At 34.2% G+C, this 15,480-nt stretch overlaps 1 protein-coding gene across 1 annotated transcript; it reads left to right on the top strand.

The window, feature by feature from the left end:
* Nucleotides 1-9,088: 9,088 nt before the first annotated feature.
* Nucleotides 9,089-14,475, top strand: LOC140008814 (uncharacterized). The gene is made up of 10 exons (XM_072053704.1): nt 9,089-9,550; nt 11,275-11,387; nt 11,468-11,596; nt 11,673-11,721; nt 11,851-12,003; nt 12,082-12,687; nt 12,921-13,064; nt 13,167-13,271; nt 13,962-14,318; nt 14,419-14,475. The coding sequence occupies exons 2-10, from the start codon at nt 11,281-11,283 to the stop codon at nt 14,473-14,475; spliced, it is 1,707 nt and encodes a 568-aa protein (XP_071909805.1). The 5' UTR covers nt 9,089-9,550; nt 11,275-11,280.
* Nucleotides 14,476-15,480: the final 1,005 nt, after the last annotated feature.

The raw sequence follows: 15,480 nt of genomic DNA, 5'->3' as shown, positions 1-15,480 counted from the left end.
AAACAGAGAATACAAGAAAGTGGCTGGAGGCAAAATAAGAAAGTGGTTGAAGGCAGACTAGGTATAAGGGAAAGCAGGGAAAATACAATTGCACTAAGGTATATTACAACAAGAAAAATGAAGAAGTAGCGACAGAAGAGTTGAGTTTCGCATCCGGAGAAGAGATAAAGCAGGAAACATCCAGGTAACAAAACAACAATGGTATCACATAACTTTCAAAATTTGACAAGGTCATGGAGCGATGTGAGTAGTTGTCATTGTTGGACAATGTTGTGAATGAATAGGTCAATTGATTTTTAATGGTTTTGGTGGAATAGACTGTTCACTAGTCTTGAGTAGAAGAACGTAGGTATTTTGGTGGCCAACATAGGGGAGGATAGGTGAGGAAAATTTAGTGCGCCAAGTGTTTGTAAAATCGTGTGAATGGGATGGAAAATTGCTTGGGTAATAATATAACAAGGGTACTGATTGTTTTTATGAATTTCTTATAGATTTTGTTGATTAGTAGTGCCTGCGTGCAGATTATACGTTATGTAGTTTCTACATACTATTCATGGCAACATACAAAGCGAAAGAAAAAGCATTACAAAGATAATTTCCTTAACAATGCCTCTTACAGTATGTTATATAAGAGACATTTCATATGAATAAATAATGACGCGGAGTAAAATTATTATGCGGAATAAAATAACATGATACTCAGATTGGTAGATGCATTGCAGAGAAAAAAGTTATAAGTTTTTTTAGCTAGTGGGGTTGGACACCATGTTGAATAACTGTTACATGCAGTTAGTCAACAGTTACAGTAGAAGAACTGATATGTAATATTGCGTGAGCATACTGTAAAATTGCTACCTATTATTTGTTAATTAACTGGTATTTGCATAATCACAGGATAAATAGAAGAAAAGGTTAATTGTTTGAAACTTGATAGTTAGGGCAGCAGACGACAATCTGAACATGGTAGGCAAAATGAATAACATAGTTTTTAACTTGGCACACTCAATGTGGAAAAAGGTTACAAGTTTTACTTTGCTAGTGTGTGTGGACATGAAGTTGAATAACTGTAACATACAGTGAGTTATCAATTACAATATAAGAACTGCTTTGTAAAATTTCGTGAATATAACTGTGAAATTGGTACCTCCTGATTGTTACATTAACTCATATTTATACAGTAGGACAAGAAATAGAAGAAGAAGTTAATCCCATCAAACTTGATAAATGAGTGAGAGTAAATTGTAAGTGGAATTGGTGAGACAGAATAATTAACCTACTGTTAATTTTGACAAACAGAGTGTGAAAAATAAGTTACAAGTTTTCATAACTATTGTTACTAAGATTTGAAAGTGATATATTATTTATCTTAGTACTTTGTAATGCATTAAGAATAAATGGGGAAAGCATAATGGAACTGAAGTGCAATTGTCTGTGTAAAGTTTAAATGGACAGATGCTCTGATCTCTGAAAGGGATGCATTGGAGATTAAAAATCTTGGGGCTTATGGAAAAGGAAAGTTGGTAACATGTTATTTATTGTTTAGCTCATTTCATATAAAAAGTATTGGTGTATGTATTACGTGGCTTTGCTATTGAAATGGTTGGTTTAATTTGATGTAAAAGGTTGGACGACATGATCCGGACAAGAATAATATGGTGCGTGGCGTACTAAACTACCCCCTGATTTGGTAGGGATGATGATGAATAGCGGGCATGCTGATATCGGTGTAAATGAGCCTGTTCCATGGTTAACGAAATTTATTGTTTGGTTTGACGTAATTACTGCATATTATTGTCAACATTATGGGTCATTGATAGGTTTATCAACTTGTAACTACATACAGTTACAGTTAATATATGAAACCAATCCCAATATTACATTGAACAAATAAGTTATCTTGAATTAAATCACACGCATGTAAATACATAAATGTAGTAATCTTTTGGATAATCATATTATAAATAAATGAAAATTCAGTTTTTGCGGTGACCATTTTATTTATTGCCATAGAACTTACAGTTAAAGAACCTATGCCAACAGTACAAATGTTAAATTTATAACTTTCACTTAGATGTATTATTGTATATGCGTGTATTATATTCCATTCTGGAGAGTATGTGGCTCATTTATGGATTGATAATGTCTTCATGTAACTGCAGGCTGAGCTAAATGAGTTGTATAACATTGTTGTTAGTAGGCATACTGTCAAAATACACCATGTCAGCTGCATATGAAGCGAACCTGACAAACTGAATTGAGTATAATAATTAAGTGTGACTTTATTCAAGTTACATCCAGATAAGCTTAATATCATGTTAAGCCAATTGGAAAGTTACAGTGTGTTTGAAAAATTGTTAGTTACATTGTGTTTAAAAACTATTACAAAATAGTTATTGAAAAGTTACAGTATGTTTGAAAACTGTTACCAAAAAAATTATTTAGGAAGTTACAGATTAAAAATTAATACAAAACTCCGTATTTGACTATTTGTTGACAATGTGTTTGTAGGTTGTTACAAAATAGTTATTAGAAAGATACAGTGTGTTCGAAAAATATTACAAAATAGTTATCTGAGATGTTACAGTTTGAAAATTAATATAAAACTCCATATTTGAAAACTGTTAGTTACAAAGTGCTTGTAAGTTGTTACAAAATAGTTATTGAAAAGTTGAATGTTATTGAAGACTGTTACAAAATACTTAATTGGGAAGTTAGAGATTGAAAATTAATACAAAACTCCATATTTGATGATTACATGTTACAGTGTGTCTGTATGTTGTTACAAAATAGTTATTAAAAAGTCACAGTGTATTTGAAAATTGTTACAAATAGTTATTTTAGCAGTTACAGTGTGATCCATACAACATAACACAAGCAGACCACATATAAATTTGGACCCAGTATGGGGTCCATACATGTCACATTTGGACCCAAGAATAGCTTTCGTAGTTCAAAATTTGTTACTCAGAGCACATATAAAGTTCGTACACATGCATTGTTATACAACATCGATCTGAACATGTCGACTAACAAACATAGCTCTATAAAATTTGTTTGCATTATTATCATGGGATATTTGCAGAAACCTCCCCTGAAATTTCTGATATTTACACTGACCACCCCTATCAATTTTGAAATTGCATTCACCTCCCCTGGAAAAATTTGAAGCCAATTTAAAAGGTAAAAGTGTGTAAAATTACTAGAGTACCCCCATTGTAACAAACCATTTACCAGATGAAAGGTTTGAGTACTTTCATCAAAACCAAACATTTAATTTGTTAAACAAATTAAACTAATCAAGCTATTTATGCATAGTTAAATTAATTAACTAATTAACTATTAACTAATTAACTAATTATCTAATTAACTAATTTCTATTTATCTAATTAACTAATCAAACTATTTCTGCATAGTTAAACTAATAACTAATTATCTAATTAACTATTAACTAATTATCTAATTGTTAATAGTTATTAACTAATCAAACTATTTCTATATAGTTAAACTAATTAACTATTAACTAATTATCTAATTAACTATTAACTAATTATCTAATGAAATAATTAATCAATTAACTAGTTTCTATTTATCTAATTAACTAATTAACTAATTTCTATTTATCTAATTAAATAATTATCTAATTAACTAAAGTTGTTGACTGTTCGAAACTAACAAACTATTTGCATGTTAAACTAATTAACTGCTTAACAAATTAACCAACTAATTATCTAATTAATTAATTAACTAATTTTTGTTTATCTAATTGACTAATTATCTAATTAACTAAAACTGTTATCTATGCAAAACTAACAAACTATTTGCATGTTAAACTAATTAACTAATTAACTGCTTAACTAATTAACTAATTAATTATCTAATTAATTGATTAACTAATTAACTAATTTCTATTTATCTAATTAATTAATTAAGTAATCAACTAAAGCTGTTGTCTATTTGAAACTAACAAACTATTCGCATGTTAAATTAATTAACTAATTAATTGCTTAACTAATTAACTAATTAACTAATTATTTGCATGTTAAACTATATGCAGTACACATTACCTATTTAAAGTATCGGTTCTTTATGGGTATTTTACTTTCAAACATTTAATTTATGATAAAAACATTAATATTTATAAGTAAAATTCAAAAAGTGTTACAGTAATATTCTTACAAAAAGGGAGGGGCATAGGGCTATAAATGAAATGTTTGAAAGTAAATATATTGATATTACTGTAACACTTTTTGAATTTTACTTACAAACATTAATGTTTTTATCATAAATTAAATATTTGAAAGTAAAATACCAATAAAGAGCCGATACTTTAAATAGGTAATGCGTACTGCATATAGTTTAACATGCAAATAATTTATTAATAGTTAGTTAGTTAAACAGTTGATTAGTTTAACATGCAAATGGTTTGTTAGTTTCGGACAGACAACAGCTTTAGTTAATTAGATAATTAGTTAATTAGTTAATTAAATAAATATAAATTAGTTAATTAGTTAATTAATTAACTAGATAATTAGTTGATAGTTAATTAGATAATTAGTTAATAGCTAATTAGTTTAACTATTAACTAATTAGATAATTAGTTTTTTTTTTAATTAGATAATTAGTTAAGCAAGTGTCAAGCAAATAATAATTGTCAAGCAAGATAAGGGCAAAATTGGAAGAAGTTTCTTATCTCACTTCTACAAATAAATTTTTAATGGGATATCAAGCTGTCAGGGGGTTTCTGCAACGAATTGTTACTGTTTAGGGGAGGTAAATGCAATTTCTAAACCTAAAGGGGAGGTCAGTGCAAATATCAGAAATTTCAGGGGAGGTTTCTGCAATTATCCCTATTATCATAGTAGAGATCAAAACATATGCGGCCTTAGTTACGCTGGCATTTCTGTATCTTTAACAACAAAATTGACTGGAATTTCATACATACTCATTTTCATAGGCAATATTAGTTGCTAGTTTACATCTTTAACGCCGCATATTACCACTCGAGAAAATAGAGTGGCCATGAATGAATGGCCATGATTTGTTATAAAAAAGTCCATGACTACTTTTTAATGCAAACTGAGTAATTATAGTTGTTATTTGTTTCTAAATTGACCTTTTATCATGACCATTACCCTAAACGTTGAAGCCAATTAAGTTGAATGTTTGGTGAATATTTACAATTACGTGGTAACTCCGTCCAAAATTTAAGTCTAGATTTTAGGACACTTACTCTTTTAATACAACAACTTTCATTACATAATATTTGTTTCTAAATATTACTTTTGTTATGAACGCATACCCTTTTTTTGTTGAAGCAAGCAGGACCATTTTGTGATATATCACGAGCACATATATCACGACATATCACGACAGTCATTTGTTGTGATATTCTATGAAAAATACCATAATCATAAAGAAGCACGTTCAATGGTATTGTAAAAATGTTAATTTTCAGTCAACTTTATAATTTCTTAACAACTTTATACAACCCATTACAGAACAATTGATGACTACTAATACTAGATATGATTACAATTGTAACCCACTTGTCTAAATTTGAATAGTGTGAAACATTGAAAGTGCATGTCCATGCACATGAATAACTTGTAATAACTTATTAACTGCTTGTAACGTAGATATGCAGCATTCTCAATCAGGCCGACATGGAGGTCCAATAACAAATGTTCTTCGAAAAACACCGTAAATCTCGTTCAAGATAGCTAATGTATGAAAATAAAAAAAAAATATAGTCAGTTATAATCAACATGCACTAATTCATTTCAACATTATAGATTAAAAGAAACTGATAATAGGAAAGCGATTGAAACTGAACAATATCTTCAACAGAGAAGTACTTACATCAATAAATGAGGTCAACTTGGTGAATGGATAATCGAAACTAAATACACGTAATGGAACATACGGTTAATAATATACGATATCCAAGACATCCAATTAACAATACTACATAAATATGTGATGTAATGATAAGAATTTGTTACCCGCGGTGATGGTGAAAATACATGATATGCATCAATATCATAGCATGTTGAAATTGTCGCATGCTCCTCCTACATTATATAATATAACTGTTCAACTGTCAATAAATCATTACTAGCGCCTATATTGCTCACTTCAAAAGTTAAATTAGACTAAACATTATTAAAAAAAATTATATATCAAACCATTAAGATATCTCTGACGAAGTTATGTTTGAAAAAAATAGAAAATTTGGGTGTATCTATTCTGTACGGACTGTCGCAGGAGGCTCCTGATTAACCAAACGGTGGACCTTCGGATAATACAAAATAATATGTCATAGAAGCGAGTATACGTTAACTATATAATATACATGCGTTGAAGTGTTCAGGTGTCCACCATTACAATAATCAGAAAAGTAGTTTTACGATACGAACATCTTTATTTTTTCAACTAAATGTATGCATACCATTTCATTTTTTTTTATTTCGAGAGCAACGGCGTTTGGAGGATCATTCACTGATTGGCTCCTTGAATGCGTTTACGAGTTTTGAATGGCTCCTACATTGTATAAGAAAGACCAAATAGGTATGTCAGGTGTAACGAAATTATCACATAATGTAACATCCATGTAACTAATTATACCGTTAGAAACATTTAAATAAAAGCTAAAGCCATGGCCATCACCTCTTAACATATTCAGAAAGAATTGTCTTTATGCCCACAGTATCAAATACCTTCAACGCGTGCCTATACAAAATTCCTTCATTCTCATATTTTTTGCAACTACAGTGTATATTTAGATCATTCCGATTGAATACCACTATTCTTTCGGGTCCTCCATCATACCTCATGACCGCGAACTCCTCAAACATCCCTGCATCTTGTTGTCTTAATATAATCATAGTTGTTGACTCGCCGTATTCATTTTGGAATGCATCAAATACTGTTAGTGAATACGTCTCTGCTGCATGTACAAGTATATGTGTTTATCTCAACCCAATCATGGACAGTTTTTGCCTTATTTCATATTCTGCGATGAGTTCATTATGTCTCTTATCATCAACCACTCGATTGAAATGTTTAAACAACTACACAAGGTTGTGATCCAGTTTCAATGTGCAACTCATGGTTATGCTCTAACACAAGGTCATGCACATGGTACTTCATTGTCCCTCTAAACAATACGATAACCATTTTAACTCCATACCCTGTTTTCGTCTACGCTCGTGCCCTCTTTGGCATTATATCACTTTCGTACTTGCGTTTCACACCTTTCTTGCAGCAACTATATCTCCTAGATGTGGCACTCCGTCTTTGTCTTTATTTAAATAGTTTTTGCGTACACTAAAATCCATTTTAGAGGCATATTTGTTATAAACTTGTACGCATTCTCTTCACCGTTGAACTCTATTCCTAACTCAAGGGTCCTATCTTCTGTCAATTTGCTGCAATCCATTACTTCTGCTCCTACCAATTATGTATCAAATATCCTAATTTGCAATACTTCATGAATAGTATGTACATAAACAACAATATAAATGTATATTACTGTTTATAATGTGTTATAAATCACACATTACTCGTATACCAAATCCTATTATTATGCTTATGAATATGATTAATGATTCACATCACTTTACTTTAACTCTAAGACAACGGCATTATTTATGTACAAATACAACTCCATGTACACTAAGTTATATGGACTGTAATATGTTGGTCACACGATGTAAGTTTTTTTTAACTGTATGTACATCTACTCTGGTGATTATATTTAGATTCTAGGTTCCTTAACTCACTGAACCGTATGTCATTCGTTAATTATATAAGTTTAAGCCAACTTCGCATTTTATAATATTTCTACATTTTGAGGGCCAAACAAGTATTTTCTACTCATTGTAATATATTTCTTACATCATGTAATTTATTTACAACATTAGGTACACCCATTTGTTATTCACATCTATTTTGCCTTTTTTTCTCTGTTTCACCTCATTCAACTCTATACCTCTATTTTATACACACTGCATGGTCCGGAGAAAGGCAAACTAAGATTGTATAATGAGCATGGAACAACTATTAGATGCACAATGATTCATACCAATTGTAATATGGTGGCTATAACCTGTAACTTATTTACAACAAGATGTACATTCATTCACTTGTTACATGTGATTTTGTTTCTCTCATCTTTCCCCAATTCCGCTTGATGTTTTACTTCAATATATACCCCTGAATTTTCGGATAACTACTATCTTATTATAGTTCATCACTGAAAAGCTGAATGCTCACACGCACACACATATGGTGCAAATTCACTATTCTTCACAACCAATATTATGTTTTTAGTGGATCTAATTTCATCCCTAAACCCTAAACCGATGTGCATTGGGTGACAAATGATTGGCCACAGTTGAAGACGATGGTTCAGTCACGTTACCTTGGTATGCTAATACGCTTTATGTTTCACCGAATTCGGAGAGCACAGTTACTTCTGCTATTAAGTTGCATGACTGAACCAAGTTTGTCAGATGATGAATTTCCTCTGTTTGCTTCTACCTTCACTTTGCTTCCTGTTTGCATCTAATAGCTTGCTTCAGTTTACTTCATAATACTTTGCTTCACGACCTTCAGATTGCTTCATAATAGTTTGCTTCACGACCTTCACTTTCAACCAAGTTTGCTTCAGTTTCCTCTCTCTTTGCTTCCTCTATTAGAAAACAGTTCAGTTGGGCAACCACTCTCCAGTCGTTTGCTTCCTTGGTTCAGTCGTTTGCTTATGCTATTAGCGACTCAAAGAGCACCCTTTTCGGTCGATTTTGTTTTGTGCGGTTATTTCAAATTTTCAATTTTCAAAATTTCAACTCTTCCGTTTGCTCCGTCTGTTACCGTTTGGGTTAGTGCAATTTTTTTCTTTTAAGCACCCATCATTTTTTAGCCTTTCTGACGTGGTTATTTCTAGTCCTCAAAGTTGTGTTTGTGAGGGGACCGTTCAGGGACGGTCATTCTGATGACCGTCCCTGCCCCGTATCCTTTATGGATACGGGGCAGGAGCGGTCCTTGCGGTCCTGAACGGTCCCCTCACAGAAACAAAGGTAAGGCCAGAAATAAACCACGTCAAAAGGCTTCAGTTTGGCCCAAAACGACGTCGTTTTATTAAGTGAGACAGTAAAAAAAATGGTTATGCTCTGCTGACCGTAACGGCAAGAAACGGAACGTTATGACCACTAGTAAGCAAAGTCCCGCCCAAATCGAAAGGTTGAAAATGAAAAGCCGCACTTAGACTCCCACCCAAACCAGACGAAGCAGTTGCATGCGAAAAGCCACGAAGGGAGAAATAAGAGGGGAAAATACGAGATTGGCAACACTCTCCGGCGTGACATTGCGAAAAGCTGTGGAAGTGCAACATTGGATACTGAAAAAATAGCAAGGAGAAGCAAGAAGTGGTGGAGTGGTGGACAAATTTCTGGTGATTCGGATTTATTATAAGAAGAAGAAAGGTGAACCCAAGGTTGAAGAGCGGAAGATCGTAAAGCGCGGGAGTAGTGAACGACCGAAAATCAGTCAGGTATTCAAATTTTTTTGAGGCCTACGATGATGCAGTAACATGTGTGATTTGACATGCTTGTTGAAGGACCTTACTTGTGGATGTTGTTGGCGTACAGTAGGATGATCGCTTAGAGGGATATCACTTGAGCACAATTTTGTGTATAGTAATGAGTAAGTGCAGCATGATAGGAGTATTATGAGTTAGTTTTTGAGCATGACAGAGTGAGAGTGGGAAAGAAGGGGGAAATCGTGCGGCACAACTGTTTGAGAAAATGTGTGCATGGGTTCGATAGTTAGTATTGAAAAAATGGATGCAGATTATAATTGAAAAAATGTTATCATGAAATTGGGATGGCGTTTTTGGGTCTTGAATGGTGTAAGTTTATTGTATTAGTTCGTGTGCACGAACACAGTGTTGGATAATTGTTACATGTTGTGGTTGAACAGGTACATAGAAATAATAGAGTTCAAATGTTTTGTACTGAGTTGTGCGTCTCATACTTGCTAATGAAAATGTTATTTTGAAATTGAGATGTCATAGTTGGGTCTTGAATGGTGGGAAAGTTATTGTATTAGTTCGTGTGCAGGAACACAGTGTTGGATAATTGTTACATGTTGTGGTTGGATAGGTACATAGAAATAATAGAGTTCAAATGTTTTGTACTGAGTTGTGCGTCTCATACTTGCTAATGAAAATGTTATTTTGAAATTGAGATGTCGTATTTGTGTCTTGATTGGTGTAAGTTTATTGTATTAGGGCGTGTGCATTAACACAGTGTTGGAAAATTGTTACATGTTGTGGTTTAACAGGTACAGAGAAATAACAGAGTTTTAATGTTTTGTACTCAGTTGTGCTTCTCATATTTTCTTTTACATTGATGTTACAGGTTATTGGTTTACTTGCATAAAGAGAGACAAGTTTCTAGGTTGGAAGTGAATGAGTACGAGAGTAGGTTATAAGTTGGCAATGTGAGACAGACGGAATAACAAATCATGAGGTTTAGCATAGTTAGTGTGGAATAACGGTTAAGAATCTTACTAGTTATTGTAGGTGCACATCATGTTGGATAGTCATTACACGCAGTCATTTAATAGTGACACTAGGAGAAGTGCACTGTAAAATTGGATGAACAATGACGTAAAATTGTTTAACGGGTTTGTTGCTTCATTCATATTGTTGAAGAGGGTGATAAATAAAGGAGAATGTGATTGAATTGAACTTGATAGGCAGGGGAATAGATTATGAAATGACTAAATGAGGGATAATTAACCAGAAAATTTGGTATTGAGACAAACAAATTGTGAAAAGGAAGATTACTTGTACAATAATTGTTGTGGTTGGACATCATCTTTGATAGTTGTTACACGTAATAGATCAGAAGTTACAATAATAGAACTGGTCTATAGAATTTCATGAAGATACTATAAATTTGGATGACCCCTTATTCTACTGCATTGGTATTGTACAGTAGCATAATAAACAGAAGAAGAAATTGATGGATGAAGTACAATCTGATAGGTAGAACAACAGATTATGTAGATTAGTGGCAGTTGGAATAAATAACAAACTGTGAAGAATGAGTTACTGAGTGTGAGAAAAAATGTTACAGGTTGTACTATAACTAGCGTGACTAATATTTGATGCTCATATATTATGTTTAGCAGTACTTCATGATATGTTATGACTGTGGCTGGAAAAAAAATTTTGGAACTGAAGTGCAATATGTTTGTTAAAAACATTAGTTTACAATGGCAAGAACGCGAGCAGGAAGCACACTTCAGGAAGCAGGCAGAGAAGAACTCGCCGAAACAAGTGGTGGTACAGAACACGGTGCAGCACCCACTTCATCGAATAGGTAAGTGGCCAATGCTTGCGTAAGGTCTTGGCAGGTTAGACTTGGCATCATTATTCAGCATTACAATGTTGACTGTTCAGGGGCAGGATGGGAAGGAAAAGAAGCAGTAAAAGGAATGATCGTTTAGGTGGGGAGGAAGAACTGATTACAGCGGGAACAAGCGAGGTCGCAGAACCAGTCCCACCATTGAATCCATGGATGAAGTTCAGGTAAGATTATTGAATATGAGGGAAAAATAATGGTACTAAATAGCACATATAACTTTGGAGTTTTGAATGTGGACAGGAAAGAGTATCAACACACGGTTTCGGCGAAGGGTGTTAAGCTGACCGAGGTATGCTGTCCTAGCAAAATAAACTGAAGAATCATTGAACTGATGGGGTGCCTAAGGGAAAAATAGTGAAAGGAGCAATTATTTTGTGTTTAGTCTAACGTGTTTTTTGATTTTATTTATTCAATGCAGTACAATGACATTGCCCGGGCAGCATATAATAAGTTGAGTGAGGAAGAAATGAGGAAGCGAAAGGAGGAATATTTGAAAGAGAAAGAAGAGTATGAGAAAGAAATGGAACGTCTAGGAAAGCCGATATTGCGAAAAGCACGAGTTCAAATCAAGGTAAATACACGGCATGATTCATCAAACATTTAATGACACTTATATTAGTCTAATGCATATATCTAAAAAATGGTGTAGAATCAGAAGTACACTATCCGATGCTCACCAAAGCAGATGTCAAGTTTAGTTTCACGAATCGATGAAACTAAGAAGCAGCAGATTAGAGACATAGGATTTGGAGGGCTGCTAGACATACAGTGTCACTGGATTCCTAGTGGCATAGCTACCTGGCTTGTTGACAACTTTAATCCGACATTGAGCAGTTTAAATGTACATGGAGATGGTGTGCTACCTTTAACGTCAAAGGATATCAGTTTAATCCTGGGGATCCCGAACGAAGGTCCCGTTCCAGTTGAAGACACCGATACAACCGAGGTTGGGGGAACTGGACCAAGCCGTAGGACATACAAATGGAATGAGCTCCCAAATGAGTTGGTAGCCATGAATGCAGGGGAAGAATTCGTAAGACTATTCGTGGCATTTTCTTGTGGATGTCTACTGGCTCCAACCACTAGAGCCGAGCACAAAATAAAGGTTTGGAACTGTACGCAATTGGTTGATAGGGTAGCCAGATTGAACTGGGCTGAGTATGTGAGGATCGTACTATGCAATAAGGTGCTAGAGGTGCAAAAGAAAAGTGAAAAGCAGCACCAATACGTTGGCGGTTGTATCTTCGTTCTGCTGGTAAGATTAGATAGTTGTAGTCATGACGAAAATATGCTCTAATTGTTACACAGTGCACCAGAGAGTCAATTAGTTTTGCGTGCCTTCATAACTACTGTCTGTATTTTCACATTTTATCAAATTCAGTGCGATGGATTGATTAGATTATGCTCAAATGAATGCGTCTACGATGATGTTTTAACAGTGTGGTCAAGTTTATCTACAGTTGAATTAATTACTGTATTGTATTGCAGATTCATTATCTTGATCGGGTACAAATACTGAAGCATAAAGTGTCGAGGACTACTCCGCGAGCTAAGGCATGGACAGATGCTCTGATCTCTGAAAGGGATGCACTTGAGATTAAAAATCTTGGAGCTTATGGAAAAGGAAAACTGGTAAAATGTTATATATTATTGATCTCATTTCATATAAAAGGTAGTGGTCTATGTATTGCGTGGCTTTTCTATTGAAATGGTTGGTTTAATTTGTTGTTAAAGATTGGACAATACGATCCGGAAGATAATGAATATGATGGGCAGAGTACTGAACTACCCCCTGATTTGGTAGGAATGTTGATGAACAGCGGGCACGCCGATATCGGTGTAAGTGGGTCTGTTCCATGATTTAATGAAAAATATTTTGGTTGAGTAGACGTAATTACTGCATATTGTAAGCAACGTTATTGGTTATTGGGACTCGGGGCACGGACTCAGGTGCAACCGTCCCTGTCAATTTTAGTCATTATGAACTGCGCGTAACTTTCTTCGTACATCGTGTAACTTTTTTTTCACAGGATGTATTTTCACAACAGATAGTGGTGGGTCTCACACTTGGCGCAAAAATCGAGTTACATGGTGTTATCTCAGCCGCACAAAATTTTGAGGGCAAATTTTGGCCCTTAACCGTGCAGGGACGGTCACTGCCCCAAATCGTTGGTTATTGATAGGCCTATCAACTTCATTCATGTTATAGTATCATGTTAATATGTGATACCAATCCCAATATTACATCCCTGTCTAGAGAGTTATTAAAAATTAAGTCACATGAATGGAAATACAGAAATATAGTGATCTCTTGGCCAATCATGTTATAAATGTATGAAGTTTCAATGATCCCGAGTGACCATTTTAATTTTTAGTATATAAGTTACAGTTATAGAACCTATGGCCGCAATTCAAATGTTAAATTAAGAACCTTTGCGTAAATGTACTATTGTATATGCCTGTATTGTATGAAATTGTTGAGAGCATGTGGCTCATTTACGGATTGATAATTTCATCATCTAACTGCAGGTTGAGCTAAATGAGCTGTATAACATTGCTGTTAGTAGCCAACGAAGGATATTGAAGATTGCAGAAATCCTCTCCTCTCAGCCGAGAGCAAAAGCTTCCACTTCTGGGTCTGAAGCATTGGACAAAGGAAAAAAACCTGTACAGGAGGACTATACAATGCACAAGAGTCCTGATACCGAAGAAGAGCCGGAATTTCAATCTGCCGAAGAAGGGGAAGACGACGAGGATGATGATGCTGAAGAAATTGATGCGGAAGGGTCTGATGAAGACGAGCATAATGCAGCGCAGGCCGAGAAAGACGATGCCAATACGAGGACAAATATTGAAGGTATCCAAGATCCAGAGCTGAATGAAGATGTAATGGACGTGGAGATTCCAATTCCTACCTCATCAGTCGTACCCGATAACATCAGTCGCGGATTGAAACAAGGGACCACCATGACAACAACTGCGCAAGGAAGCATTATACAGCTTCAAGAGCAAGAACAGGAGCAATACAGGTCAAACGTCATAGAACCTGCCGAAGAGGGTCAACGTACGGTGCAACCACCTTTGCACGCCAGTGCATCGACGTCACATCTGCTTGAGCAAGAAATGCCACGAAAGTTGCGATCATATGGTCGAAAGCGGAAAGGTTGGTATACTGTTATTATTCATAAGGTTGTAATTCATGTAGTATGACTGTAACATGTATTATCATATACGGTAACTGTGTTTATACCATCATGATGCTACGTACACGGGTCTGAACTCTGGCTTGTCATCATCGAAAACTTGTTAAGCATACTGTCATACCCTGTCCGATATGAAACACATATGAAGTTGATGTAACAAATGTAATTAGGCATATTATGAAAGTATGACTTTATTCATGTTAAGAAGTTAGTGTGTTTCGAAAAATGTTAGTTACATTGCAGTGAAAAAATGTTACAAAATAGTTATTGAAAAGTTACAGTGTGTTTAAAAATTGTTACCAAAAAATGTGGAAACTTATAGATTAAAAATTAGTATGTTTGAAGAATGTTTACAGTGTGCTTGACGTTTGTCACGAAATAGTAACCTGAAAGTTACAGTTTGCTCTAATGAATACACAACTCCATATTCGCGGATCGTTAGTCGCGGAATTTATTTTACATTATTGTACAATAGTTACCGGAAAGCTATTTCATAATTAATGCAGGTGATGTAATTGAAGAATTTTAGTTACGAAGTGTTTGTAACTTGTTACATGAGTGATTATTTAGACGAAAGTTGAATGTTATTGGAGACTGTTAGTGATTATAATTAATAGATAAGTTACAGTTTCCAAAATTCAAACATAACTCCATATTAAATGATTGCTGTTTAAATGTGTGTTTGTAGGTTGATACTCACTTATTTATTGGTCAAAGTGCATTTGAAAACTCGTAGAAACTGTTAGTTTAGCATACTGTTATGGTGTGATTGAAGTCTGTTACAAATTAGTTATTGAGAAGTTAGTGTGTTTGAAAATTTATCACAACTGTTTGAAAAGTGTTAG

The sequence above is a fragment of the Coffea arabica genome, chromosome 6c, assembly GCF_036785885.1.
Source record: "Coffea arabica cultivar ET-39 chromosome 6c, Coffea Arabica ET-39 HiFi, whole genome shotgun sequence".
Taxonomy (NCBI): Eukaryota; Viridiplantae; Streptophyta; class Magnoliopsida; order Gentianales; family Rubiaceae; genus Coffea; species Coffea arabica.
The sequence above is the reverse complement of the archived record's forward strand: the minus strand, read 5'-3'. Positions and strand labels throughout refer to the sequence as shown.